At 41.7% G+C, this 27939-nt stretch overlaps 1 protein-coding gene across 1 annotated transcript; it reads left to right on the forward strand.

The window, feature by feature from the left end:
• The first annotated feature begins 1850 nt into the window (after positions 1 to 1850).
• Positions 1851 to 27540, forward strand: LOC149451989 (guanylate-binding protein 1-like). The gene is made up of 13 exons (XM_089689939.1): positions 1851 to 3030; positions 6570 to 6768; positions 8236 to 8366; positions 8445 to 8554; positions 10268 to 10455; positions 13139 to 13387; positions 15037 to 15314; positions 15392 to 15604; positions 18821 to 18893; positions 18985 to 19320; positions 20313 to 20439; positions 22712 to 22779; positions 25026 to 27540. The coding sequence occupies exons 2-13, from the start codon at positions 6576 to 6578 to the stop codon at positions 25307 to 25309; spliced, it is 2250 nt and encodes a 749-aa protein (XP_089546065.1). The 5' UTR covers positions 1851 to 3030; positions 6570 to 6575; the 3' UTR covers positions 25310 to 27540.
• The last annotated feature ends 399 nt before the right edge of the window (positions 27541 to 27939 follow it).

Raw genomic sequence — 27939 nt, forward strand, 5'->3', positions numbered from 1 at the left:
AAAACATCAGCCTTAAAGATTACTGTTTTCCTTTTGATGTGATCAAATCTATGTAAAGAAATTTTCATTTATGCTGTTACAATTGCATCTGGAAATGTTTTTTTTCTTCTATTAAAATATTTTTGCAGTCCCCCCCAAAATCCATACCAGGCCCCAGGGGCGGACTGACAATTCATGGGGCCCCCAGGCAATAGGGGATCATGGGGCCCCTGTGTCCTTGCCCAAACTCAAAAAAGCCTATGAAAAAGGTACCAGGGGCATCTCATGGGGCCCCTCACTGACCCAAGGACCTCGGGCAGTGCCCGAGTTTCCAAATGGTCAGTCCGCCCCTGCCAGGCCCTTATCCAAACATGCAGCCCGGCAGGTCTGGAAGGGGAGGACAAAGTGAACGCCCCCCCCTTCTGAATGATACCAGGCCACACGCCCTCAACATGGGGAGGGGGTGCATTGGGGCAAAGCACTTTGTCCCCATGTTGATAGGGACAAGGGCCTCTTCCCCACAACCGTGGCCAGTGGTTGTGGGGGTCTGCGGGTGGGGGATCTTATCAGAATCTTTAATAAGGGGGCCTTCAGATCCCACGCCCCCCCCCATGTGAATGAGTATGGGGTACTTGGTACCGCTACCCATTCACAAAAAAAAAGTGTAGTGTAAAAAATAACAGTAGACAGTCTTGGACAAGTGCTTTATTAAACACAAAAATTTAAAAAATTGTCCCCTGAAGTAGATCCAATGTCAATTACAATTCCCGCCGCCACCACCCGAAAAAAAAAAATTGTCTAATAAATTCTTTAAAAAGAAGATAAGGCACTATATTCTCTTTTTAATTACATGGTATATATATATATATATGGAAGAAAACTTTGGAGTGAAGAAACCCCCTAGTGGGAAGAGGGATAACTTCATCCATTCATCTCCAGAAAAAAGGTCCCCAGGAAGCTGCGAGACCCCCTGCTGGGAAAAGGGAAAAACTCCATTCATCCATCCATCCATCTGGGAAACAGGGATTTATCCATCTGTTCCCCTCTGAGTCCAATGAAAGGGACACAAGCTTGTATGACCTCACTTAACGGTTTGGTCATATACGTCAGGGGAGACCACAACTGGGGAAGGAGCACACTATTTAAGATTGGTGGACTATATTTACTTTGTATTACACCATTAGTAGACACTTCAATATCACAGATTATTCAAAGATATGCATGCAGCACCAGCGTGATTGTAATATCACTCTGTGGAAATAATATTGGACTTATCCACTTGTTTTAATTTGTCCTAATTTATTTAATTAATTTATTTAATATAATCTCTTATACATATATATATATGTTTATATTATATTATTGATAGTGGAGAGCCACACCACTGGTTTTGAAATGCATACCTATGTGTTGTGAGATAATTTTCTTTTCTTTTATTTACCAAAATGGAAAATCGATTGCTATCTGGATTCCTCTTGGATAGCTTACCCTTCACTTCCTGTTATATCAGTGGGGCAAGAAGTGAGAGCCAATCTTTTCAATGGGGACACAGACAGCACTGAAACACATTTGTTTAGTACAGTAAGGATAGAATTGGTGTTAGGCTTTTATTGCTGCTCTGGTAATGGAGCATTCCTCTCTTTTGTTGTCCTGATAACACGACAAGAAGTGAGTTGAAAGCTTTCCAACAGGGGCAAGGACAAAAATAACAAGTTCAAACCTTTCTCAAGGTCACAGAGGATATTATATTTTGCCTTTCTTTGACATACTGGGTGAGGCCTTCTTTGAGATAATGACTATGCTTCATACTTTCACTTTCATTTCAGTTTCTGAGAAATACCATTTCAGGTAAAGAAAGGAAACAGCAGATTAACGTGATGTGATTAAAAAACGCAACTTGTTATCTAACACCATTGGACAATTGTGATAATCAAGCTACAGTCCGAGGACAGATGGAAGGACTATGAGGCACAGAAGAGTCATTGAGAGGTGTGAGATACCATCCAGACATAGAGGACGTTTGAAGAGTGTGAGACACTGATGAGACCTTGAGGAACTTTGAAGATTGCAAGACAGCAATTAGACATAGGAGAACTTTGAAGAGTGCGAAACACCAAAGAGACATGGAGCAACTTTGAAGAGTGTGAGACACCAATTAAACATGGAGGAACTTTGAAGAGTGCGAGACACCAATTAAACATGGAGGAACTTTGAAGAGTGTGGGGCACCAATTAGTCATAGGAGAATTTTGAAGAGTGCGAGACACCAATGAGACATGGAGGACCTTTGAAGAGTGTGAGACACCAATGAGACATGGAGGAGCTTTGGAGAGTGCGAGACACCAATGAGACATAGAGGAACTTTGGAGAGTGTGAGACACCAATGAGACATAGAGGAACTTTGGAGAGTGTGAGACACCAATGAGACATAGAGGAACTTTGGAGAGTGTGAGATACCAATGAGATATGGAGGAACTTTGGAGAGTGTGAGACACCAATGAGACATGGAGGAACTTTGGAGAGTGTGAGACACCAATGAGGCATAGAGGAACTTTGGAGAGTGTGAGACACCAATGAGATATGGAGGAACTTTGGAGAGTGTGAGACACCAATGAGATATGGAGGAACTTTGGAGAGTGTGAGACACCAATGAGGCATAGAGGAACTTTGGAGAGTGTGAGACACCAATGAGGCATAGAGGAACTTTGGAGAGTGTGAGACACCAATGAGGCATAGAGGAACTTTGGAGAGTGTGAGACACCAATGAGGCATGGAGGAACTTTGGAGAGTGTGAGACACCAATGAGGCATAGAGGAACTTTGGAGAGTGTGAGACACCAATGAGACATGAAAGAACTTTGGAGAGTGTGAGACACCAATGAGGCATGGAGGAACTTTGGAGAGTGTGAGACACCAATGAAACTATAGGACTCAATGGATTTGTAAACCACAGAAGAGACTCCGGATCCCTGTAGGCTGTGAGGCTCAGGGAAGGTCAATAGAGTATAACACGCAGGATTAACTCTTTTGAGCTTTACTATCACTGCCCCCAGGTGAGATTGCTCCGTCATGTTGAAGATAGCTACGGTGCTGTTTTCAGTGCATCTAAGATTTTTATTTTATTTGTCAAGAACTTTGTGTGTACTAGAATTTTTATGCCATCATAAACAAGACAATACCTGAGTAGCGATGGGCTGCATGTTCACGTCGAACATAAGTTTGACTCAAACATGGGCCATTCATATGCTCACTGAACACACGAACAGTACGGGCATTAGCCACGTCCCACAACGCACCCCACCCTGACAGTGCATTGTGATTGGCCACAGGTCAGGTGCAATGCTTTGACCAATCACAGCGCGTGATGACATTACAAGGGGGTGGGGTGAACCCGCCTCCTTGTGACGTCATGACAGTATATAAGAACTGTCATTGCGGGCATAGCTGCCAGACGGCGGGAGCCGGCATCGCAAGCAGAGCTGTTTTTCTTTTTTTGGTTAGCGGCACTGGCGGGCATCGTGTTTGATGTTGGATCTACTTCGGGGGACATTTTTTAAATTTTTATTTTTAATAAAGGACTTGTCAAAGACTGTCTCCTGTTTGTTTTTTTTTTTACACTACACTTTTTTTGTGAATGGGTAGTGGTACCATGTACCCCATACTCATTCACATGGGGGGGGTTGGAATCTTGGGGTCCTCTTGTTAAAGGGGGGCTTCCAGATTCCGTTAAGCCCCCACAACCACATCCCAGGGTTGTGGGGAAGAGGCCCTTGTCCCCATCAACATGGGAACAAGGTGCTTTGGGAGGGGGAGCCCCCCCCGCCCCAAGGCACCCCCCCCCCATGTTGAGGGCATGTAGCCTGGTATGATTCAGGAAGGGGGTGCTCACTCGTCCTCTCTCCTTTCCTGACCTGCCTGGCTGAATGCACAGATAAGGGTCTGGTAGGAATATGCCATTTTTTTTTTTCATTTTGGCATGTAGGTTCCCCTAAAAATCCATTCCACACCTGAAGGGCTTGGTATGGATGGGAGGGGGGACCCCATGCTGGGTTTTTTTAAAAATGTATTTATTGTCGGACAATGCCGACAATTCTTTTTACATTCAGCTGTCAGAGGGGAACCCCACTGACCGCTGGAACATGAATAATTGTCTCACTACTAAAATCATAGACTTCATCATAGAACTCATGCCGGAATGCAGGAGCTGAGCGAGATCTCACCACATACTCAGATGCAGGAAGATACCACTCAGTTGTTCGGTTCATGGTCGAAGTTCGCGGTCTAACATTCTGTAGGTTCGGATGTTCAACCATGAACCGAACAGGGGAATGTTCAACCCATCACTATACCTGAGTACAAATGTGCCCCATATCTACAGTACAGGAACATAATCTGTTTTAGCTATCACTGGTCAAGCTAGAAAAAAAAATATTTTATTTAGATATGTGTTTTTGCCCTGAAAATGTATAGAAAAGAAATCCTTGTTTGTCTGGAAACAGGTTATATTTAGTACTTTACTTCAGTATTGTAAAATCTCCGAATGTTTTGTGCTACATTGGTTCCAAGCAGATGCAGTAAATCCTTTCTTGCTGGTGATGAGTTGAAGTGCCCCTGGCTTTGGTTCAAGCAGTGTTTGACGAACCCCAGAGAAGTTCAGATACTGAACCCGAACCCCACTGAAATGAAAGTGTTACTAAACCCACAATAGTAAAATCAGTCTGTATATGCAGTAAAGCATGCACATGCTCAGTTTAGTGTGTACTGCTAGGGAGGTTTTTTTTTTCGTGGGAGAGTGCATGTGATCAGCACAAGGCCAATCAGCACTGTCCAGACAGAGGGTCAAGGGTTCTGCATCCTCCTAGAGCAGAAAGAATAATTCCTCCTACAAGCATTAACCGGTGTTCTGCTGAAGTCACAAGATTGCTATATACTGCTTATGAGAAAAGGTATTTAGCAGTTTATATTTACTAAAATAATTGCAGTTTCATGTTGTGTGTACTGTGGGAGAGCAGATATAGTGAATGCGGGGTCCGGAGAGAGCGGCTATAGTGAATGCTGAGTCTGGGGAGAGCGGCTATAGTGAATGCAGGGTCCGGGGAGAGCGGATATAGTGAATGCAGGGTCCGGGGAGAGCGGATATAGTGAATGCGGGGTCCGGGGAGAGCAGATATAGTGAATGCGGGGTCCTGGGAGAGCGGATATAGTGAATGCAGGGTCAGGGGAGAGTGGATAGAGTGAATGCAGGGTCCGGGGAGAGTGGATATAGTGAATGCGGGGTCCGGGGAGAGCGGATATAGTGAATGCAGGGTCCGTGGAGAGCAGAGATAGTGAATGCGGGGTCCAGGGAGAGCGGATATAGTGAATGCGGGGTCCGAGGAGAGTGGATATAGTGAATGCATGGTCCGGGGAGAGCGGATATAGTGAATGCAGGGTCCAGGGAGAGCGGATATAGTGAATGTAGGGTCTGGGGAGACCAGATATAGTGAATGCAGGATCCAAGGAGAGCGGATATAGTGAATGCAGTGTCCGGGGAAACCGGATATAGTGAATGCGGGGTCCGGGGAGAACGGATATAATGAATGCAGGGTCCGGCGAGAGCGGATATAGCGAATGCGGGGTCCGGGGAGAGTGGATATAGCGAATGCAGGGTCTGGGGAGAGCGGATATAGTGAATGCAGGGTGAGGTTCCCCCTAAAAATCCATACCAGACCCTTAATCTGAGCACGTAGCCTGGCTGGTCAGAAAAAAGTGGAGTGAGCATGCTAACCCCCCCCCCCCACACACACACACACACACACAACCCATACAAGACTGCAGGCCCTCAATATGGGGGGAAGCCTTGCCAGGGGGGATCCCCCTGAAGAAGCCCCTTGTCTCCATGTTGATGAGCACAGGAGGTCTCATCCTCACAACCATGGCCCTGTGATTGTGGGGATCTGTGAATGGGGGCTCATGAGAATCTCGAATCTTCTTTTAAAAATTAAGGGGGCCCCAGCTGCCATTTCTCTCTACTTGAGTGAGTAAGGGATACATAAAGACACCCAAACATTTGATAAGTTCTTTATTTAAACAATAATAATCCCCCAAAAGTGTTCCTTGTTGTAAATCCATCATCAGTCACAATGGCTTGCCTCTTGCTGGACACAACAGGGGAAAGCAGGGGCAAGCTGGTCATGGAGAGACCAACTTGATTACTGTCTTTCCCATTGCATTCTTCTACATGAGAGTACCATTGCATCTGTTGGTGGGACTTGGTATTCCTCTGGATGAGCTGTTTTAGGTGATAGGCATTGATGAAGTCAATTATTTATAAGTAAAATTTATTTTTTTTGCTATTAAAGTGGTTTTGCCTGCACTATTAAGAGTGCTCTGTTTCTGTTTCAATCTGTTCAGGTATTGTATGAAATGTGTAGCTGAAATGTAAAAAATATCTTCAATTCCACTCCTGGAATTCTTAGTTGTTTTCTTTATTCCAATACTTATATTAGTTTTTGTCTATATAAAATACATACACAAATTACGATATAAAGATTTGAATGTAAGTCACTGGCAATATCTTATAAAAGCAAGATTTATTCTTTTGCTTCCCTAGTTTGCCATGGCTGCCCTACCAAGGATGACCAAACCCATCTGTCTGATTGAGAATTGTGCTGATAAGAAGATGGCTGTAAATGAGGAAGCCAAAACAATCCTGTCCAAGATCTTGCAGCCGCTGGTTGTGGTGTCCATTGTTGGACCTTACCGATCTGGAAAATCCTACCTAATCAACAAGTTATCCGGCCAACCAGAAGGTAAAAGAATTACTCTGGGAATTTTCTGTTTCTATTGTACAAGTTTAGGATTAAAAATTGAAGTACTGGAATGATACAACAGAGGGCATACATTAAGTATTCTAATGTTATCTTCACATGATCATTTCTGGGAAAAGGGTGGGCTCTTGTTTGGGATCTATGGCTGCGGTTTTAGTGGTTTTTAGTAGCCACTGTACATGTGAAGCTTTGTGTACTTGCATCGTATTTGGGTGCCACCGTATATTTATGCCCTTTTATGTGCTGTTATTTCATCTAGTTATGGGCATCAGTCAGTATTACCTTACCTCTACATGGGCTAGACAGAGAATAGGAGATTTACTAAAACTGGTTGACTCAGAATCTTGGGCACCTGTGCATGGTAGCCAATCAGCTTCTAACCTCAGCATGTTCAGTTAAGCTTCAGCAATAAAACCTGGAAGCTGATTGGTTTTTATGCAGAAATGGACAAGATTCTGAGTCAACCAGGTTTAGTAAATAAACCCCAGAATGTCAACACAGGTCTAGGTAAATAACTGAAAGAGCTATAGCAAAGTGGTCAGATGTTGGAATATTGAGATCCAACCAAGGGTCAAGCCAACTTAGTTGTAATATCAAGCGTTTCATAACAGCCTACTAGGGCTGGGTATCAAGATCCATAATCTAGATATATAGACAGGAAAAAGAAACAGGAGACATACATTATGTTGAAACAAGTCTGAAGACGAGGCAGTCCAGCCAAGCTCAATGAGTCTGAAAATAGCATTCACCTGCACAAAAATAACAGAATGTGGTCCTTATGGAGAAGGCCACAAATGCCTGAGCTCTGGGAGGGAAGAAAGTGATGATCCAACAGATAGTGAACCCACAGCCAATAGCCTCAAATAGGACCTCACCATAGATGGACACATAAGCTGCACATGGGCAATGGACAGTTGCACTGAGAGGCAGGTGACAACAAAATTCATTACATCATACATCTTCTGGTAAAATCTTCTTCTGGAAAAAGGAATGAATAATGTTGTTTGTAAAGATAGTTCATTATGTAAGAGAATCTCTATAAATGACAGCAAACACAAATATATTAATCTCATTTGATTGCTTGCATTTGCCAGACTCTCTGTGGCCACCTTTAGGATGTCCTCATTGATCAAAGACCTTCACTTGATGATTGTGTTGAGCCATTAGAAATTCTATGAATTGTTTTGGTCAATCACCATTTACTGTTGTGGTCCTGGTGCCTATTTTAATGGATGACTTTAATTCTTATTGCTGGGTTATACCCACATCAGACTGCACATCCGGGATAGTGGTGGAGTTTCTTTTGGTAATGGATGGTTTTGTGTAAGAAACTAATGAGGATTGTGTCACTGGGGAGGAGAGAAATAGTACATTTAACAGACTGCTTTATTCTGTTTCACAGCAGATATATAGGAAACAATTCTAGCATGCAATCTGCTTTTTCCACAGGTGTTTTCTCTGTGGATCCCACAATTAAAGCAAATACAAAGGGAATCTGGATGTGGTGCATGCCACACCCAAAGAAACGTGAACATACCTTGGTGCTTCTGGACACGGAAGGACTGGGAGACCCAGAAAAGGTAAGCCTGGAAAGGAACTTTATGACATTATAATGTATGGAGGTCTCACCATTAATCATACCACCTCTGTCTTTTTAGGGAGATAAGGACAATGATGGTATAATCCTGTCAATGGCCATGCTCATGAGTAGTGCTGTCATCTACAACAGTACTGGGGTTATCGACCTCAATGCCCTGGAGGATCTAGAGTATCCTTTCTGTCCGAAGACAAGCTGCTCTTACACAGATACAGTATATCACTGGTCCTTCCTTCCTTCCTTCCTTCCTTCCTTCCTTCCTCCATCTATCCCCTCCCTTCTCTTTCTTCCTTCCCCTTTCTTCCTTCCTCCATCTATCCCCTTCCTTTTCTTCCTTCCTTCATCTATCCCCTCCCTTTTCTTCCTTCCTTCCTTCCTTCCTTCCTTCCTTCCTTCCTTCCTTCCTCTTTCTTCCTTCCTCCATCTATCCCCTCCCTTCTCTTTCTTCCTTCCCCTTTCTTCCTTCCTCCATCTATCCCCTTGCTTTTCTTCCTTCCTTCATCTATCCCCTCCCTTTTCTTTCTTTCTTTCTTTCTTTCTTTCTTTCTTTCTTTCTTTCTTTCTTTCTTTCTTTCTTTCTTTCCTTCCTTCCTTCCTTCCTTCCTTCCTTCCTTCCTTCCTTCCTTCCTTCCTTCTTTCCCCTTTCTTCCTTCCTCCATCTATCCCCTCCCTTTTCTTCCTTCCTTCCTTCCTTCCTTCCTTCCTTCCCCATTCTTCCTTCCTCCATCTATCCCCTCCCTTTTCTTCCTTCCTTCCTTCCTTCCTTCCTTCCTTCCTTCCTTCCTTCCTTCTTTCCCCCATCTATCCCCTTCCTTTTCTTCCTTCCTTCATCTATCCCCTCCCTTTTCTTTCTTTCTTTCTTTCTTTCTTTCTTTCTTTCTTTCTTTCTTTCTTTCTTTCTTTCTTTCTTTCTTTCTTTCTTTCTTTCTTTCTTTCTTTCTTTCTTTCTTTCTTTCTTTCTTTCTTCCTTCCTTCCTTCCTTCCTTCCTTCCTTCCTTCCTTCCTTCCTTCCTTCCTTCTTTCCCCTTTCTTCCTTCCTCCATCTATCCCCTCCCTTTTCTTCCTTCCTTCCTTCCTTCCCCATTCTTCCTTCCTCCATCTATCCCCTCCCTTTCCTTCCTTCCTTCCTTCCTTCCTTCCTCCATCTATCCCCTCCCTTTTCTTCCTTCCTTCTTTCCTTCCCTCCGAACATTTTCGGGAAGCAGGAGATACCATCTGCAAAACACAATTTACTCATTTACAAATGAGTAAACACTGAGAAGAATGGAGGAAATGGGTGCTAGAAGACTTTCCTCTGCCAGGCTCTATGATTTCAGGCCTGAAGGGGTAGCAGGTGATTGTACAGTATAATGCCCAAATATGTGTCACTGACTGCGGGTACCTCTCTGATCAATGAATTGTGAAACATCTTCACTCAGGACCACCAGACCAACATATCTTATTATACTAGCCGAGTTGGGGGGCGAATACCTCTGAGCCCAGTCTTCCCTTGATGTTAACTTTGTGTGTGTCAGAAAGAACACATTTGTTGCAAATTTTGAAAATATCAATTTTATTTCCTAAAGGAAACTCATCACAAGAGAATTATGGAGCTGCCATTGCTGACCTCTCCATCCAAAAGTGCCAGCTGGCTACATGAAACTTATCCACTTCCATATTTTGAACCATTGACATGGAACAAGCAGATAAGGACTTTTTTCTGAATCTGCATTTTGTTCCAGCCTAGTGATCTAAAAAGTACTAAAGACTTACAAGGAACTAGAATTTTAAGACAGAAGCAATTGTAGCTCACATATTTTTCTCAATATAGGTTTACGTTAATACATTTTAGACACAAGCTGGCACCAATACAGGTTCTATGTCCTTAATAAAATACATTTACAGCTCTGCATTGAACCTACATAGTAAGATCATACACAAAGCCTCCATTCAGAAGGTGAAAGCCCAGACTCAGGAAGACAATATGGTGCCTCTCTTTGTCTGGGTCATACGGGATTTTACCCTGAAGTTAAAGGTGGACGGACGCTTGGTCACCGCTGATGAATATTTGGAAGATTGTCTGAAGAATGTCCGTATGTATTGACCTGTTAAAAAAAAAAAAAAAATGTAATGGCAAATTTGTTTACTATGCAGAATCTTTATTTGTATACCTAAAAATCAGCACTTGTAGCTGTCATCACCAGGGTAGATAGTTTCGTTCTTGGAAGGAATTTATTTTCCTCATTTATAGGGCCAGTCAACCCAATATTAATGTTATCGTTATAGACAGATGCTGGTTCTATTAATCACCCATTGGGTCTTATAATTTTGAGAACCCCAGGTGTGAGAATTTCCTATTAAAGACCCCAGTCTGCTTTTAACCAGCCGTGAAATCTAGCAGAGGAACTTCAATCCTTCTGCTGCAATCACAGTAATGTCATGGAGATGTTTCCAACCACAAGACCATAAACTAAATGAAGGTGTGTCCATGGCTCCAACTTTTGATATCATTTTGAATAGAGTGGGAAAGGATTACAGCCCCTGTCAAATTTTTATTTCATTCTGTGTCCTTGCTATAGAAATTATTTTTTCTTTTTATCCTTCTGACCATGATCAACGAGGCAGAAAGTAACAGAAAAACTAAAATCTTAGAGATGTCACCAGAACAAGAGGGGAGGGGAAATGCGGACACTTCTTCTGTTGACAGTTGTCTAAGTAGAAAACAAATCTCTCACTTCAGAGGGATTTCTTTTAGCTCCCTGTTGTATTTAATAGGCATCAGTCAATCATCCAATCATGTGCAAGCAAAAATGCTGTTTTATTTTCTTTGCACATGATTGGGTATTGTTTACAAAGAGAAATCTGACTGCATTCCTTGAAGGATAAGTTCACCTTTTGTAACATGTTACATGTTACACCCATATTCATGGTGTAACATGTAACATGTTACAAATGGACCAGCCCCCGCTCCCCCCACTCCCTGCTTTGACAGCTAGCAGGGGATCTTCTCCCTCCTCGCTAGCTGTCAAGTTTTAAAAAAATGCGGCAATGTTCTGTGAATGAGAGACTACAAGTCCCAACATCCTCAGAGGCTGTCGGCTTGTAGTTCTCAATGAACTACCAGAGTGCTGTGGAGCGACGTGGTTGTTTATTCATTCTTTCTGTCAGTAAATCCACTGGCTTGTACACCCTCTACACCCCATATATCCCATACATCCCATACATCCTGTACACCACATACACCCTGTACATCCCGTACACCGTACACCCCATTCATCTTGTCCACCATACACCCCATACATCATGTACATCCCATACACCCCGTACACTCCATACATACCGTACACCCCTTACATCAAATATACCCCATACATCCCATGCATCTCATACACCCTGTACATCCTGTACATCCAATACATCCCGTACACCCTGTACATCTCATACATCCCGTACACCCCACACATCCCCTACACCCTGTACATCCCGTACATCCTGTACACCCCGTACACCCCACACATCTCGTACATCCCATACACCCCATCCCCCCCTACATCCCGTACACCCTGTACATCCTGGACATCCCATACACCCCGTACCCCCCCCCGATCCCTTACACCCCATACATCTTGTACATCCTGTACATCCCATACACCCCATACATCCTGCACACCCCATACATCATGTACATCTCATACACCCCATACATCAAATATACTCTGTACATTCCGTACACCCTATACACCCCATATATCCCATACATCTCATACACCCTGTACACCCCATATGGTGCATACATCCCATACATCCCGTACATCTCATACATCCCGTACACCCCATACACCTCGTACATCCTGTACACCACGTACAATACATACATCCCGTATGCCAAGCAGATATACTGACAGGTCTGCAGGAGACCTGCATGGCACCAGCGATTTACTGACCGAAATAATAAATGCACATTTTTTTACCTGCAAAAAAATGTGCATTTATTATTTTTTACTAAAAGATTAACTTATTCTTTAAGCTCTGGGCAAACTTCCCCTGCAAAGTGCAAATTCCCTTGCAAAATAGACAGTCTATTTGCCGTTATTAACTGCTTCCCTCCTGCCGTATAGCAGATATGACAAAATTTGTTTTTTTTTTATTTTTTTACTGGATATGTTTAATAGCAAAAAGTAAAACAATATTGTTTTTTTCTCAACGTTGTCAGTCTTTTTTTATAGCGCAAAAAATAAAAACCGCACAGGTGACCAGATACCACCAAAAGAAAACTTTATTTGTGGGAAAAAAAGAACATAAATTTAATTTGGGTGCAACGTTGCATGACCGCCAATTGTCAGTTAAAGTAACGCAGCGCTGTAATGCAAAAAATAGCCTGGTCGGGAAGGGAGGTAAATCCTGACCATTTTCCCTGGTACAGAAACTTATAGGAAATTCAAAATAATAAGATTGTCACAAAAGGAGGTGAAGAAAGTCTTCCAGTAGGACAACATGTTCTGGTGTCTACAAGGGGAATTTTCTTCACTGTGAAGAATGTATTTATCCTTTCCCTACTGTATCCAAAACCAAGCCTAAGTCAAATGTTGGTACACACAAAAGCTTTGAAGACATGCGCTGTGCACCCAGAACAATATACCAACAATATGCTTCAGTCTCATGGTGAATTCCCCGGTAACACAGTTAACAATGGAGCAAAGTGTTGTCCAAAGTGTAGACCCCAATAATAGCCAGGAATGTTTCATATTGGTCTATATTTTTTTCCCCTCATTTTAGCTGTGAAAACCCCCAGGGGACGAAGGCAAAATGAGATGCGCACAACTATCAGAACTCACTTTCCAAAAAGAAATTGTTTCTACTTTGACCTTCCCTCCGCGGACAAAGAGGTTTTGAGACGCATGTCCCAAGTTCTGGAAACTGACCTAGCACCTGAATTTGTCAGAAAGACTGAGGACTTCCGCAAGTTCATTCTTAGGGAAGCATCAACAAAACAATTAGGACAGTACAGAATTATGACTGGATCTGGTGAGTCAACAAGCAGCCAATGGTCTAAACCAGGGGTGGGCAATTGTGGCTCTCCAGCTGTTGTAGAACTACAAGTCCCATGAGGCATTGCAAAACTGACAGTTACAAGCATGACTCCCAAAGGCAGAGAGAACTTGTAGTTCACCAACAGCTGGAGGGCCACAGTTGCCCACCCCTGATCCAAACATTATGTGCCAGTGATATCATATTGCTCACATGTCATTTAACTCTGCTGACAAAATGTCTTTTCAAAGTGACACCATTAAAGACTGGATTGGTTTTGTGTTATTGCTCAAAAAGTAGTTCAAACTTTTTGGGGAGTTTTTGGAAAGCAGGTATTTTGTGATTCTTGTGTTTGATTCTTTCCTACTTTTTGGTCCAAAGTTTATTGTGAAAGATTTCCATTATCTGACAAAAGTTCCCATGCAATCTGAGGAGGAGCGGACTGACAACTCATGTCATGGGGTCCCCGGGCAATAGGGGATCATGGGTTCCCTGTGTCCTTGCCCAAACTCAAAAAAGCCTATGAAAAAGGTACCAGGGGCATCTCATGGGGCCCCTTACTGACCCTGGGACCTTGGGCAGTGCCCGAGTTTCCAAATGGTCAGTCCGCCCCTGCATCTGAGCTATCTGATCAACAGATACTATATCTGTGGGAAAGAAAAAATCAGCCAGATTTTTTTTCTAGAACAGTGAATGGTTAAAACCCCTGTCATTTTATTCAGGAGATACCATTATATGTATGTAATGTCCAAACCTTAAAAAAAATAGAGTAGAAAAGAGTAAAAACCTCTCCCGTTTTTGTTTTTTTTTGGAGATGGAAAAGAAAATAAGATGAAATCTTTATAAAGTGGTGGGATTCCTCTTTCCACAACTAGTGTTTCTACTGTAACATTTGTCCTGACTAATTTTTTGTTTTTTCTTTTTTGGTGAAAACTCTACAATTTTGGATTTCCCATCACTTTCTGTCTTAGTAACTGTGTTCACCAAGAAAATAGGAAGGAAGGATTTTCCTAGTGTTGGAACAGACAACAATATACATTGACCGGCCATTTTATTAGGTCCACCTGTTCAATTGCTTGGTAACACAAATGCTAATCAGCCAATCACATGGCACATGGTGCCAGACTGGCTGGTCTGAGTATTTCAAAAACTGCTGACCTACTGAGATTTTCATGCACAGCCATCTCTAGGATTTACAGAGAATGGTTTGAAAAAGAGACAATAACCAGTGAGTGGCAGTTGTGTGGAGGAAAATGCCTTGTTGAGGTCAGAGGTCAGAGGAGAATGGGCAGACTGGTTCCCGATGATAGAAAGGCAACAGTAACCCATGTCAATATGGACCAAAATCTCTGAGGAATGTTTCCAACACCTTGCTGAATCTATGCCATGAAAAATGAAGGCAGTTCTGAAGGCAAAAGGGGGTCCAACCTGGTAATAGCAAGGAGTTCCCTTGGCCAGTAGTTTAATTTTTATAAGAATTCTAACACTTCCCTACTCTACCCCCCCCCCCCCCCAAAAAAAAAATACATTTTAGTGAACCATAGAGTCCAAAATCAGAGCTACCCAATTCTAAATACTTAAAAAAAAATCCCAAAAGTGCATAGAGACAAACAAAATTATTCAATGTTTTCTAAAATGTTTTTCAGATTTTGCACAGCTTCTCAAGTCCTATGTTGATGTTGTCACTAAATGTGATATCGCCCACCTGGAGCATTCCATGTCAAACATGACCCTGGAGGAGAATCAAAGGTCAATATGCAGGTCCACAGCTTCATATGAAAACAAAATGAAAGCTCAGAAATTCAACACTGAAGAGGAGTTCCAAAGGCTTCATAAAAAGTCACTAGAAGAAGCCCTCCTTGAGTTTGGAAAGACCTATATTGCGCATGAGAAGCATCAAGATGAATACCGTCATCAGCTAGAGGTAGTTCATGTGAAAGTTGTAATGTTTCACAAAAATGGATGCATTTATTTATTTTGTGTTGGCGTTTTTTTGGGCAGAAAGACATACTGGAAAAGAGAGCAGAACTCTGGAAGGTATGTGAGCATTCCTCCCTGAAAAAGTGTGAAGATCTGTTTAACCAACTCATGTGTGACCTAGACCAAGCTCTAAAGGCAAACAAGTACCATGTGTCTGGAGGATATGATGCATTTGCAAAGGACAAGGAGAATATAATAAGAATTTATAATGAACAACCTGACAAAGGCATTAAGGTAAACTTAAACGATCTTCCAAATTTCTTGTTCAGTTGACTGAATATATTTGTTTTTTTCATTTTACTTTGGTTTAAATCAATGTTTCTAAAATGTTTTTCACATGTAACCTCCATTGGACTGTTTCTGTCACATACTTGCTTGAGGCCAAGCTGCCGAGAGGGCTGCCCTTACACATCTCGTTCTGTTTCCCATGGAGATAATGACAGGGTATAATAGGGCACAGAGTGCCGTGGCGGCCTGTAGGAGATCCGGTTCTGAATATCTTGAAAGCAGATGCAGAGCTGGAGCGGGCCAACGGGTAGTAGGACGATACTGGATCTCGGGTGCTTAGTGAGATGGGTGGAGGTTGGTAACAACCAAGCAGCAGGAGTGCAAAGTCAGCAGCCACTTGCAGAGCCTGAGCCAGGCCAAGGTCAGCATCAAGTGGGCAAATGATGTACCAGAACAGCAGGCAGGAAGCAAGGTCAGGTCACAAGGCAGAGTCAGCAGCAGAGGATCAAGAACAAACAGGATGAACAAGGCAGGTCAGGATACAGATGAGCACAGGGTTAGGTCACAAGCAGAAAGAGCTGATGACCACTCAACAATGGACCCAAGCCCTGAAAGGCTTTAAATAGGCCACTCGGAGCTAAAGTCCATTAAACAAGCACCCTCATGCATATGAGCATGTGCACAATACTAATGCTCACGTGCATGCGCATGTGCCCGAATAGATGACCTCAGGATCCTAGGGCTGTGCACAGTTCTATTGATTGTTCTTTGTGATTGCTCATTTCTTTGAACACGGGTATTTATTTCAGCACGGACATTCCTTTGAGCACAAGCATTTCTTTGAGAATGACTTTCCTGACATTTTTCCACTTACATACTAACTTCAATAATTATTTGTACAATCATTTTAGTATTTATTTGTACAATAATCTATTTTTTGGACAATAATTATAATAAAAATACATTTTGCAATGCACAATTACATACATTGTACAAATCTTAACCCCTAAAGTTTTGTATGAGTGGGATAGGAATATAAACGCTAGAAGGTGAAACAGGAAGGCGCTTCTAAGTGCAGTATTCCAGGTCAACTTTAACAAAAAGCGGTTAAAAACATTTACAATGTAGTAGTACAAGCAGGCTCTAATGTAATCTGGCAGCAGCAGGGCTCTGTCCTCTGAGCGATGGAGCTGCTGTGCCAGCCAGCAGCTGCAGGGGGAGCTTGAGGAGAGGTGTTAAAGATGGCCGCCGCTAAAAGGGAAGTATGGGCTCTGCAAAAAAAAAAAATACTCACCTAGGTGGATGCAGTATCAAGAAAAGTGAACAAACACTGTGATCACTCAGCTCTGAGCACAGAGCCAGAACTGTCCATCTCTGGCTGTCTGCTCTGCCCCTCCAGCTGTCACTGGAATGTTGGGCTGTGGAGAGGCTGGCTCAGGCTCTCAGCTCAGCAGATCACTGAGAGCCTGAGCCAGGTGCAGATCCAGACTTCTGGGTGGATCCCGACCATGTAGCTCATTGTTGGCTGAAAAAAGGTCACAGGAGAGCAGAATGAACTGAAATCCAGTAATACATAAGAGAAGTACAGCCAAAAAAGCTTTGGCTGTCCTTCTCCTTTAACAATTCAGATTTCCATTCACTTTCTGTTTCAATTACAATGGTCCCCAGTACAAATAAAAAGGTGAATGTCCTCAATCAAGGATCTGACAGCATTATAAACTGGAAAGAGTGTCCAACACTTCCCCACTCTACCCACAACTGTTTTGGATAGATGTTTTCCATCTTTGGTCCCATTGAAAAACCCAGTGCCCCAAGGGGGCTTCGTGGCCCATGGTTGAGAACCACTGATCTACAGTTCACAGTCAACTGCATTAAAATCACCATTGTGGATGTGTTTAAGTAAACAAATGGTCTTTTTATACACATCATGCGTTTTGGAAAATTGTTAAACGCATGATGTGTATAAAAAGACCATTTGTAAGCTTTTGGTAGATTCTAAAATTGAAGTCAGTTATACATCCTCTACAAAGTACTGTTTTTATTGGTTTCGGACTTTGTATTTGTGCCATTCTCCTGTAAGCCGCAGCACAGTAACCTCCAGGATGGGAATGGAAAGGGAAACACTTTAAACCAATCAAGATTTATTGCACTCAGAAAGTGCTGTAAAGCTAAGATTTTTAATTTTCTAATTAGAAGACATAAAAATAACCTCATCCACATCAGCCCATTCACTATCCAATCACAGCCTTGACCAAGCTTTGTTTGATATCTAGTCTGGGTGTTTGGATTAGAAAAATGTACAGCATTAGAAGATTGAGAACATTACAAAGTTTGATACAGTCCAGTAATCATTTTTTTTAAATTATTTTATTTTAGTAAAAAAACACAGACAGTAAACTTTTTTTTATCAAATGTATACAATGCTAATATATTAATTTAATTTAATGTAATTTCTTACTAGGAGATGTATTTACAGAAATGTTCATTGATTTTATAGATATTTTATGTGGAAGCATATTTTCATTTTATACATACTATACATACAATTTGTTACGTCTGTTGTTTTCCTATTAGATATGATCATTGATTATTTTTCCTGCTTATAGTCATTTAAATAGTAATTTTAATATAGATTTATTGTTTTAGAATACATACCTTTATTATTTTGTTATTAGATATTTCAACTCACTTTGTATTTTATTTCTGTTTATTGGCCCTGATGAAGGGGGGGGGGGGGGCGGTGTTGAGTCCCTGAAATGTGTTGGTGTGTTGGCTTGTTTTTTTAAATTAGTGTTTAGTGACAAATTTAATTTACTAGACTGTATCAAGCTTTTTGGCACTCTCATCCATCTAATGCTCTGCAGACTATTTGATAGACAACACCCCAGTTGATAAGACCTGCCTCCAAATTTTGACCCCTGAATTTTTGTCCACTCTGTGGTTCAGTGCTCCACCAATGCATACCTGTTACTGGATTAGAAAAAAAATATCTGAAAAGGTTTACAAATCTTTTGGAAGTTAAGACTGTTAACATTTATTTTTCAGCTGTGTATTTAGCAGTTTGCATACACTTACTCCTAAACAATACCATAAAGTGCGATTTCAACCACTCTGGTAGTCATTGCCTTGGGTTTGAATTTGAGCTTGTAGTGGCCTCATAGAAAATATAGATAAAGAAATACTATACTTCTTGATGAATGTGAACACATCTTATTTTTACAGGCTCAGGAAGTTCTCAAGAAGCTTTCAGACACATTAGAGGGCATAGGAAACACAATACCGAAGACTATCTCAAGTAAGGCTTCTTACCTAGTCTCTGAAATCATACAAATAATTTATCTGTAAGACAAACATGTAAAAGGTGTAAAGGTGACTTTTCTTTTCAGTTAAAAAGTGCCGAAAACTTAAAAAGGCAGATTCCCAGGACTGGGTCCAGCTTTCACTTTATATTAAGGATTACCAGTTACACTCTGAGAGATTTGACCGCCTTCTCATCCAGCTCTTCGGTTTCACCAGCCATGGAAAGTCCTCCTTTGTGAATTCCTGTCTCTATGTATTGGGCAATGGCCTCTTCCAGGACCAGGCAGGAGAAGGAGTATCCTATGGTGGGAAGACCATGGAGAGGAAAGTGTACAAGCTCACCAACACAATCACTATGGCGGACAATCGTGGCTTTGCAAAGTTGGGGGATCCAGAAGCTTGGGAAATGTACGTACAATTATGTAAGTTGACCTCTAGTTCTATACAAATTGTGAAATGTCAGAGATTCTCTGTTACTAAATTCACCTCATTCATCTGTATAATGTTTACTATGATCTCCTCTTATCCAATTAAATAATTACCAACCCATCCAACTGGGCTTTTCATGCTACCAGATAAGAATTTATTATTTTTATCTTATGCTTGCTGACACATACTGAGAATTTTTGCACGAAAACTTAGAAAACATTGGGTGAGGTTATTGAATCAAGATTGTATTGTCTCTGGACACTTCTTTACCTTGAGCAAGGTACCATTTTGGTTAATTTTATTTGTCTAAATTTTATCAAAATTGGTCTTGGAATTCACCACCTGGCAAAATTAGCAAACAAACAAAAAGTTTCCATTTAGAGCTAGGAGGGAAGTATGCTAATGGGCGTGAAGTTGTGTGGAGGAAAATGTCTTGTTGAGGTCAGAGGTCAGAGGTCAGAGGAGAATGGGCAGACTGGTTGGAGATGATAGAAAGGCAACAGTAATTGAAGACACCACTCACTACAGCCAAGGTATGCAGAATACCATCACTGAACACAACACATCCAACCTTGAAACAGATGGGCTAGATTGAAAAAACATTGACTGGTCTGTTGAGTCTCGATTTCAGCTGTGACATTCAGATGGTAGGGTCAGAATAGACTGGTCATTGAAATAAATGAGTGAATGTGCTGTGTGCCTGGCTGCGGGTAGTGATGGGCAGACTGGTTGGAGATGATAGAAAGGGAACAGTAACCCATGTCAATATGGACCAAAATCTCTGAGGAATGTTTCCAACACCTTGTTGAATCTATGACACAAAGAATGAAGGCAGTTCTGAAGGCAAAAGGGGGTCCAACCTGATACTAGCAAGGTGGACCTAATAAAGTGGCCGGTGAGTGTATGTTGTACATGTTTGCAGGGAAGGAATGACGGAAAATAATCATTTGTGTTTTTTTTACATTTCTAATTTCAAATTTTAAAGGTAATTTTGCACCATTTAATGAGAAGGTAGAGTGGAATAAAAACTTCCAGACACGAATTGATGGTCTAAATCATAAAATGAAAGAAAATACAACTCTTGAACTGATAGTTCCCGTCTTCGTCTGCAGGTAATTTGAGAACTGTAAGAATTCATGAATCTGGGCAGTGAACTGTAAATTGTATTTTAATGAATATGTAACTTAAAAAATAATCTTTCTTATATACTGATGGGCAAACCTAGTTTGAAATTCGGCAAACCCAAATGTAGAGGTGAACCCCACTGAAGTCTATGGGGAGGCAAATCTTGTTGTTAAATTCTGACTGTTTTTAGGGCTATTAGGCACTGCAATGAGGGACATGTACCAATGCAAAAAAAAATTTAAAACGAAAATACTGTCTTTTCATCTGACTTCAAAAGCAAAATTGAAACAACACAAAACCTCTAAATAACAGCTTTCCTTAAAGTGTTATTATACAATTATTTTAGTAAATATAAACTGCTAAATAGCTTTTCTCATCAGCAGTCTTGTAACTTCTATCAGTGTCCAGCAGAGCACTGGTTAAAGCTTGTAGGAAGAGTTTTCTTTCTGCTCTAGGAGGATGCAGAACCCCTGAACTCTGTCTGGACATTGTTGATTGGCCATAGGCTGATCACATGCACTCTCCCAAGAAAAAAAAACTCTCTAGCAATACACACCAAACTGAGTATGTGCAGTGTCTCCACACAATGTGTCTTGTCAGGAGATAAGAGGGGAATACTGGAAGTCTTTGTACACAATGCAGAGGATTAACCCCTTAGGTTCCACAGTGAGTATAACAAGCATGCTTTTCTGCATCTACAGACTGATTGTAGTGTTGGGGGTTTAGTAACACTTTAAGCTGCCCATAGATGGAGCGATTTTTCTCTTGACTCTCCCATCAACACAGTCAGTGTTAATGAGGGAATCCCTCCCGTGGAGCTATTGTGTTCCCATCAGGAGAACATAGTGATTACTGCTAGCCATTATAATAGCCACTAGCAATAATCACATATAAAATCTGACAGGCTGCTTGTACCCATCGGTCGATCAGGTTGGGTGCAATCAGCCTGCCCATAAGTGGTCTGAACCTGGGCCGGTCCCTGCTGAACCGGCCGAGATTCGACCTGTCTATGGCCAGCTTTAAAGGTGTGTGACTCCGAAAGGAAAGCATACTCTAGCAGAACATACAGTATCTGGATGTGGAATTGATTTTTTCCTTTTACAACTAGCTTGGCTTACAAAGAGCAGCAACTCCCCAATCTGATTAAAGTGGTAGGAAACTCTCCTCTTCAACTTGTACCTACAGGTAAGCTTACAATCAGACTTACCTGAAGGTACAATGAATATCTCCAAAACATGCACCGTTTAGGAGATATCTACATCGGCAATAGCCAATGACGTCACCATGCAGTGACGATCTGCATTCAGGGCACATAGCATTCAAAGGCCAGAACAAAAAAGAAGCGCACCAACCTTGCACATTACCTCAGTAGACCAAATTTTAATTGAATACAAAAATATACTCACAAACAATGAAGTATTTCAAGCATGTCAGTTCTCAAAGGAACTATGGAATGGTAAGACCTGCGCGAGTCCCATCATAGGGGTGGACTCTCAGGGATCAGCTGACGCGTTTCAAAGGATGTTCCTTCTTCTTCAGAGCTGTTCCCTGAGTGTCCACCCCTATGATGGGACTCGCGCAGGTCTTACCATTCCATAGTTCCTTTGAGAACTGACATGCTTGAAATACGTCATTGTTTGTGAGTATATTTTTGTATTCAATTAAAATTTGGTCTACTGAGGTAATGCGCAAGGTTGGTGCGCTTCTTTTTTGTTTTTGCTTCACAGTATTGGTCGGGCTTCCCCAGCCTTGTTTGGAGCTGCACAACCCCATATGCACAGGTGGTCGAATTTTTTCAAGTTCTGGTTCCATCTATCCACCTCTTTTGGGTCTCAGAGCGCAGGAGAGTTTTTTTCTAATTCAAAGGCCAGAGCCTGAGGAACCCAGAAGGAACCCCTGGCAGCGGTGATAGCGCACTGCTGGAGGGCCTTGCTTGCAGGGTAAGCGCTAGTTTGTACTACATAATAGCACATTAAGGCATATATATTCAAGGGGACCCATTTTTTTATTTTTTGGGGGGCAGTTTTACTATGGATTTAATTTCAGGTTTTTTTTAAAAAAAATGTATTTTTCAAGATTTTTCACAAAATTCACACAACTAACCCAGGATTCAGTTATCCGGGAAGTGAGAAAATGTGGAGAAATAGACCCTTTGTTTCTTATTCATTTTTCAAAAATAACTTGAATATTTTTGATGTTTTTGTTTATATTTGCTAAAGTAATCTTGAATTACTCTGAATTGTGACTTTCCTCTTGTAGCTCAGAGTACAGTGATGATGAATTCAGCTCCATCAAAACATTCCTAAAAAAGGCTCAGGAACTGACCGGTAAGTGCAACACTAAACCTGTGATGATGATGGTAATCTCAACTGGGAACATTTATAAAGTCAGTAAAGGCTGAATAATGGAGCCTCCTCTGTTGTTTTGTAAAAGGTTCATCTTCTTTTGAAAATTGCCACTGCCTAAGATCCCTTTCAAAATCTGCTTTGCTCAGCAGGGGATTAGTGGACACAGCAGAGCGGGTGGATGACAGCTCCATGTCTCTTTCATTCCTGCAGAACGAACATTGACCGAATCAGCTCTGCTTTATAGGTGTACGGGTATAAACAGACATCCAACTTCAATCTGATCCACCTAGCCCAGTGGTCGGCAAGCCGCGGCTCGCGAGCCACATGCGGCTCTTTACAAACTTTTATGCGGCTCTTCTGTGTGCCGGGCGCCCGCTCCCCTCCCTCCTCTCGGGCGGCCGCCCCAAAAGTCAGGACTCTGCAGCTAGCCCAGCAATGGGCAAACTACGGAGCGTGGCAAACATTGGCTGTCAGGATGTAGGCGGGGCAGCGTGACAAACTCCTCTCCTCTCACAGTCCACCCTGAAGACCGGAACGGCGCGGGAACACGGCGAGAGGAACGCGCGGAGCAAAGGTAAGTGAATTGACACAATATGGGGGATGAATTACTATAGGGGGATGAATTACTATGGGGGATGAATTACTATATGGGGGATGAATTACTATAGGGGGATGAATTACTATGGGGGATGAATTACTATGGGGGATGAATTACTATATGGGGGATGAATTACTATGGGGGATGAATTACTATGGGGGATGAATTACTATATGGGGAATGAATTACTATAGGGGGGATGAATTACTATATGGGGGATGAATTACTATATGGGGGATGAATTACTATGGGGGATGAATTACTATATGGGGGATGAATTACTATGGGGGATGAATTACTATATGGGGGATGTATTTTCAGTTTTAAAAATGTGGCTCTCAAAATAAATTTCAATCGTGGTTTTGGCGAGATTTGGCTCAGTTGAAAAAAAGGTTGCCCACCACTGGCCTAGACAAAGGGGAACAAATCCCCTTTCTTTTTTCCTCTGCAGATCAGATTGGAGGTAGGTGTCATTAACTGGACACAAGTCCATTTACACCCACCGGTCCATAGGAATGCATGGATCACGTGACAAGGTCTGCCTGTAAAACTGACAGTTGGATCTCACCAGATCATCCATGTGAAAAGGGACTAGAAAAGTCTGTCCCTTGCCATTATACTGCAGAGAAGGACCCTTGCTCTCTGTGTGGAAGCAGTGGTCTCTCTGCAGAGCTCCAACACACCCTTGTTGAGTCAGGCCTGTAGCATTGCAATCAGTAAATCTCATGCTCATCACGGCTTGAACAGCATTAGCTCTAACTCAGCAGAGGAAATTGAGATCTTTCCACAAAGAGACAAGGTTCCTTCTTCACAGTATGCTGGCAGGGAAAAGTTTTTACTTTCTAGGCTGTGGCTGCTTTCTAAAGAAAGTGAATTGTAAGGCCAGTGTGCTTTAGGTCTTATCAGAAATGGCAGTTTCTGTTTTCAAGAGAATATATACTATTAGCCATTCTTGCGAATGACAGAAACAAATTGCTGACTTAAAGTGGAACTAAACCCATCGATTTAACAGTTTCAACAAACAGCTACATTCCCGGGACATGCCAGAAATGTAACTGTCACAATGGTTGAGCTCTCAACCAAACTGTCAAACCATCAAATGGCTGGTGTCATAGCTGATCACATGAGAAGCATCATGGCAATTAAAGTTCAAATAAAGGTCAAGATGGCAGCTTTCTTGGCTGAAAACGATAAGAGGGTTTAGTTCCGTTTTGTTAGTATGTTAGTCATTTGCATCATCTATTGATGAATTCAGCGTTAGACAAGGATATTGTTGGTTATGTGTTAGAGAAGACACTGGTAGTGATGAGGAAGAACTATGTCTTTACTTGTGTGGCTTAAGTTGCAAACATACAGAGCATATTTCAGCAGTGTATAACAGACATCTTACTTCCTGAAGAGATGAGAGAGAAGAGAACAGGAAGAGAGAGAACCAACAAGTTTTACACATATGCACAACTGATAACCTTAGTGTACAGTGCCATCTACTGGTCAAGTGATATTAACACACAAATACAGTATATAGTACATGTTGTTGCATTCCCAACAGATATGTCATGACGTCAAAGAGTGGCTTTATCAATATAGAATTCTAATCATATCATACTAATCATGTACATTTGTCCAGGTATTCAGCCCTTTGTTGTCCTGACCAAGAGTAGACAGGGCTCCAGACTACAAACCAAATTTGCCCGTATGGGGATTGAGAACATCTGTCCTATAGAAAACTACCTCATCTCCGACCATTTGGCAGAGAGGCAGAAGCATCTCACCTTGTTAAACTTCTTCAAAGACGTCTTGCAGTCTGTAGACTTCCACTTGAAGGAGAACCCTAACCTTCAAACTCAGCGATATGAAAGGATGAACTTCCTGATAAAGATGGCCAAGGACATTGAAAATAGCTACCACTGAAGAACTGCTCTTCTTCGTTTGCTTCCTCAGCCTCGTTCGAGCAGCCTGTATGTGAACAGCTTTTCTGGCCAAGGATGTGTATTTCTATTCAGCCAGTCCAGAGATTTCCATCCTACCAGAGAGCACAGCCAGGTTTATGGCTTGACTTTTCTCTACTTCAGTTAAGCAATACAGCTTGGTTACCTTACTGCTAACTGCCTTGTATTTGGACATTAGAGGAACAGCAGAATACTGAGTCATCCCTCTGCTTTCTCCTTGTATCAGCATGTTTCTTATCAGCACATGTGCATGTAGCACACAAGATTAGCTCCCAAAAGGGATGAACTAACCGTTTTGCCCATTTGGCCCCCTGTTCTGCAGGAGCCAAGCATTATGTATAAAGTAGAAGCGTTATCTCTATCAATTCTATATATGACAGCTTCCTGCTGTCACAGGTTCCTAAGGAAGGAGGTTGCACCTGTAGGAATGACCGACATCAGGGCACATTGCCTTATGTGGTTGGGAATCCCCAAGATTCCCCAGCCACTTGTCATATTTGGGCAATGATGCCACCACAACCCCCTCCAATTCCCTTATATAGCTGATGACAGCCAGGAATCTGTCTTTTGGGTAGAGGCAACAATGGGATTGGTCTTGTGTGCTGGGCATTGGGATTGATAATGGATTTACAAAGAGGGACATTTTGGGGGGATCGTTATTTTTTTTAATAATGTACTTGTCAAACATTTGGATATTTTTATTTCTAGGTTTCTTTTTTGTGTTCTGTGTACCCCATATTCACTTGCGTGGGTGGGGGCTGCTTTATTATTAAAGTGGTTTCCGGATTCTGATAGGTCCCCCATTTGCAGACCCCCACTACCACCTTCCCAGGGTTGTGGGGAAAAGGGCCTTGTTCTCATCAACGTAGAGCATAGAGACAAGGTGTTTTCTCAGGGGTGTTCTGCATGGCAAGGTACCCCCCCCCCATGTTGAAGGCATGTAGCCTGGTATGAAATTCAAAGATAAGAGGTTGCGGTTTGGTTGAAGTGCAACTTTTTGATACATGTAATGTAGCCTGGTAGTTCATGAAGGGCCAGCCAAGCTGCATGCTCAGATTAATGGTTGGGTATTAATTTTGAGGGGGGTCTCAAGCATTTTTTTTGGCATGGCGTACCCCTTTAAAATTCATACCAGACTCAAAGGATCAGGTTTTTTATATTTGTATGTAGGGGTGGCTCTGCATTATTTATTTTATTATTCTTGCTGTAGAATGTACCACAACAACTCACATTTCTGAAAAAAAATTATTGTCTGAACTGTTCTGGGCTCACAGAATGAAACAGGAAGGCCTGAACTTATCATCTCTACATGGGCATGCTGGAGGCCATTTTGTTTTTCGTATTAAATTTTCATGAACACAAACTTTAAGAGTCATTACAGCTTATGTTCCCAGGTTGTAAATTCGGGGGGAGGTATGGTGGTATCAGACAGCTACAGGATAAAGACTAGACCAAGTTGTAAGATAATTGGAGTCCATCTCTAGATTGAACAAAAGACAAAAGAAATGTTCACAATGATTTTTTCTTCCATGAAACTCTGGAAAAAGAGTGCATATTAAACTTTATATTTTCTATGGTGTTATTATTATTTGACAGGAATATTTTAACTAAAAATGTCAATTGTATTATTATTAGTATTGCGTGAAGTGAATACTTGCTTACTTAAGTAATACAGGTTTTATATTATTATATTCTAGTTTTATATATATATATATATATATATATCTATATATTGTGACAGTAGGCAGGTGAAATCACCTGGTTGTGTCCTGGATGGACGATATATTTGTCCGAGGTTCAGGCTTTATGGGGATTTGTACCACTAGAGGGAAGTGCTGAGTCCTTCAGCACGGAGGTAATGAGCCCAGCTGAAGGTAGTGGGCTCATTAACACCTGTATAAACCTTCCCAGAGTGCTTAGGGAGTTGCTCCACCCTGGAACCAGATCTGTGCCTGAACTGTCTGGGGAGCTGACCTGTTATCTGTGTGCAGGGAGACAAAAGCCTTTGTGGCCGGCCTCCAAGTACTAGCAACTGGGTATAGCAGCAGGCTGTACCTAGTGGGTAGCTAGGGAAAGCTGTTGTTGCAGTAAGTAGCCAAGTTGGCCAGGATTTATTTTGATGATTCTTTTTTTTTGGTTTACCATTTTCTGTAAATATTGTAAATAAATTGCACCTGTTTGTTTTCACCTCCACTGTTGTTGTGCTGTGCCTGTCTTTTTGTGTTGTGCACCCATCCAGGGGGTCACACACACCCACTGCCAAGCTAACCCCGTTACAATATATATATATATATATATATATATATATATATATATATATATATACAGGATATATATATTTTATCTATATTAATTGGTTTTAACAATGAATGCATATTTGTATCTTGTGGATATTTTCAACATTATAAATAATTAAGTCTGAGTTCATTATATTATAACACCTGCATTCTACAGAAAACGTGAGATGATAAGAAACCTCAGAACTATATCTCAACAAATCTAAGATGTATAGGTGTCCGTTTATGAACCAGCGGTAATAGATCGCTGCTCAGTTCTCCAGCATTCTCGGGGAACACAGTTCTCCTATGAATG

The sequence above is a fragment of the Staurois parvus genome, unplaced genomic scaffold (genome assembly GCF_062004578.1).
Source record: "Staurois parvus isolate SC_StPar_1 unplaced genomic scaffold, SC_StPar_1.0 ptg000503l, whole genome shotgun sequence".
Taxonomy (NCBI): Eukaryota; Metazoa; Chordata; class Amphibia; order Anura; family Ranidae; genus Staurois; species Staurois parvus.

Bases quoted from the DNA above. Each gene is read 5' to 3' on its own strand.
- LOC149451989 (XM_089689939.1), top strand. From the start codon at position 6,576: ATGGCTGCCCTACCAAGGATGACCAAACCCATCTGTCTGATTGAGAAT. The intron at 13,388-15,036 runs GTGAGTCAACAA...AATGTTTTTCAG, and splicing joins CAGAATTATGACTGGATCTG to ATTTTGCACAGCTTCTCAAG. The intron at 20,440-22,711 runs GTAATTTGAGAA...TTCCTCTTGTAG, and splicing joins GTTCCCGTCTTCGTCTGCAG to CTCAGAGTACAGTGATGATG.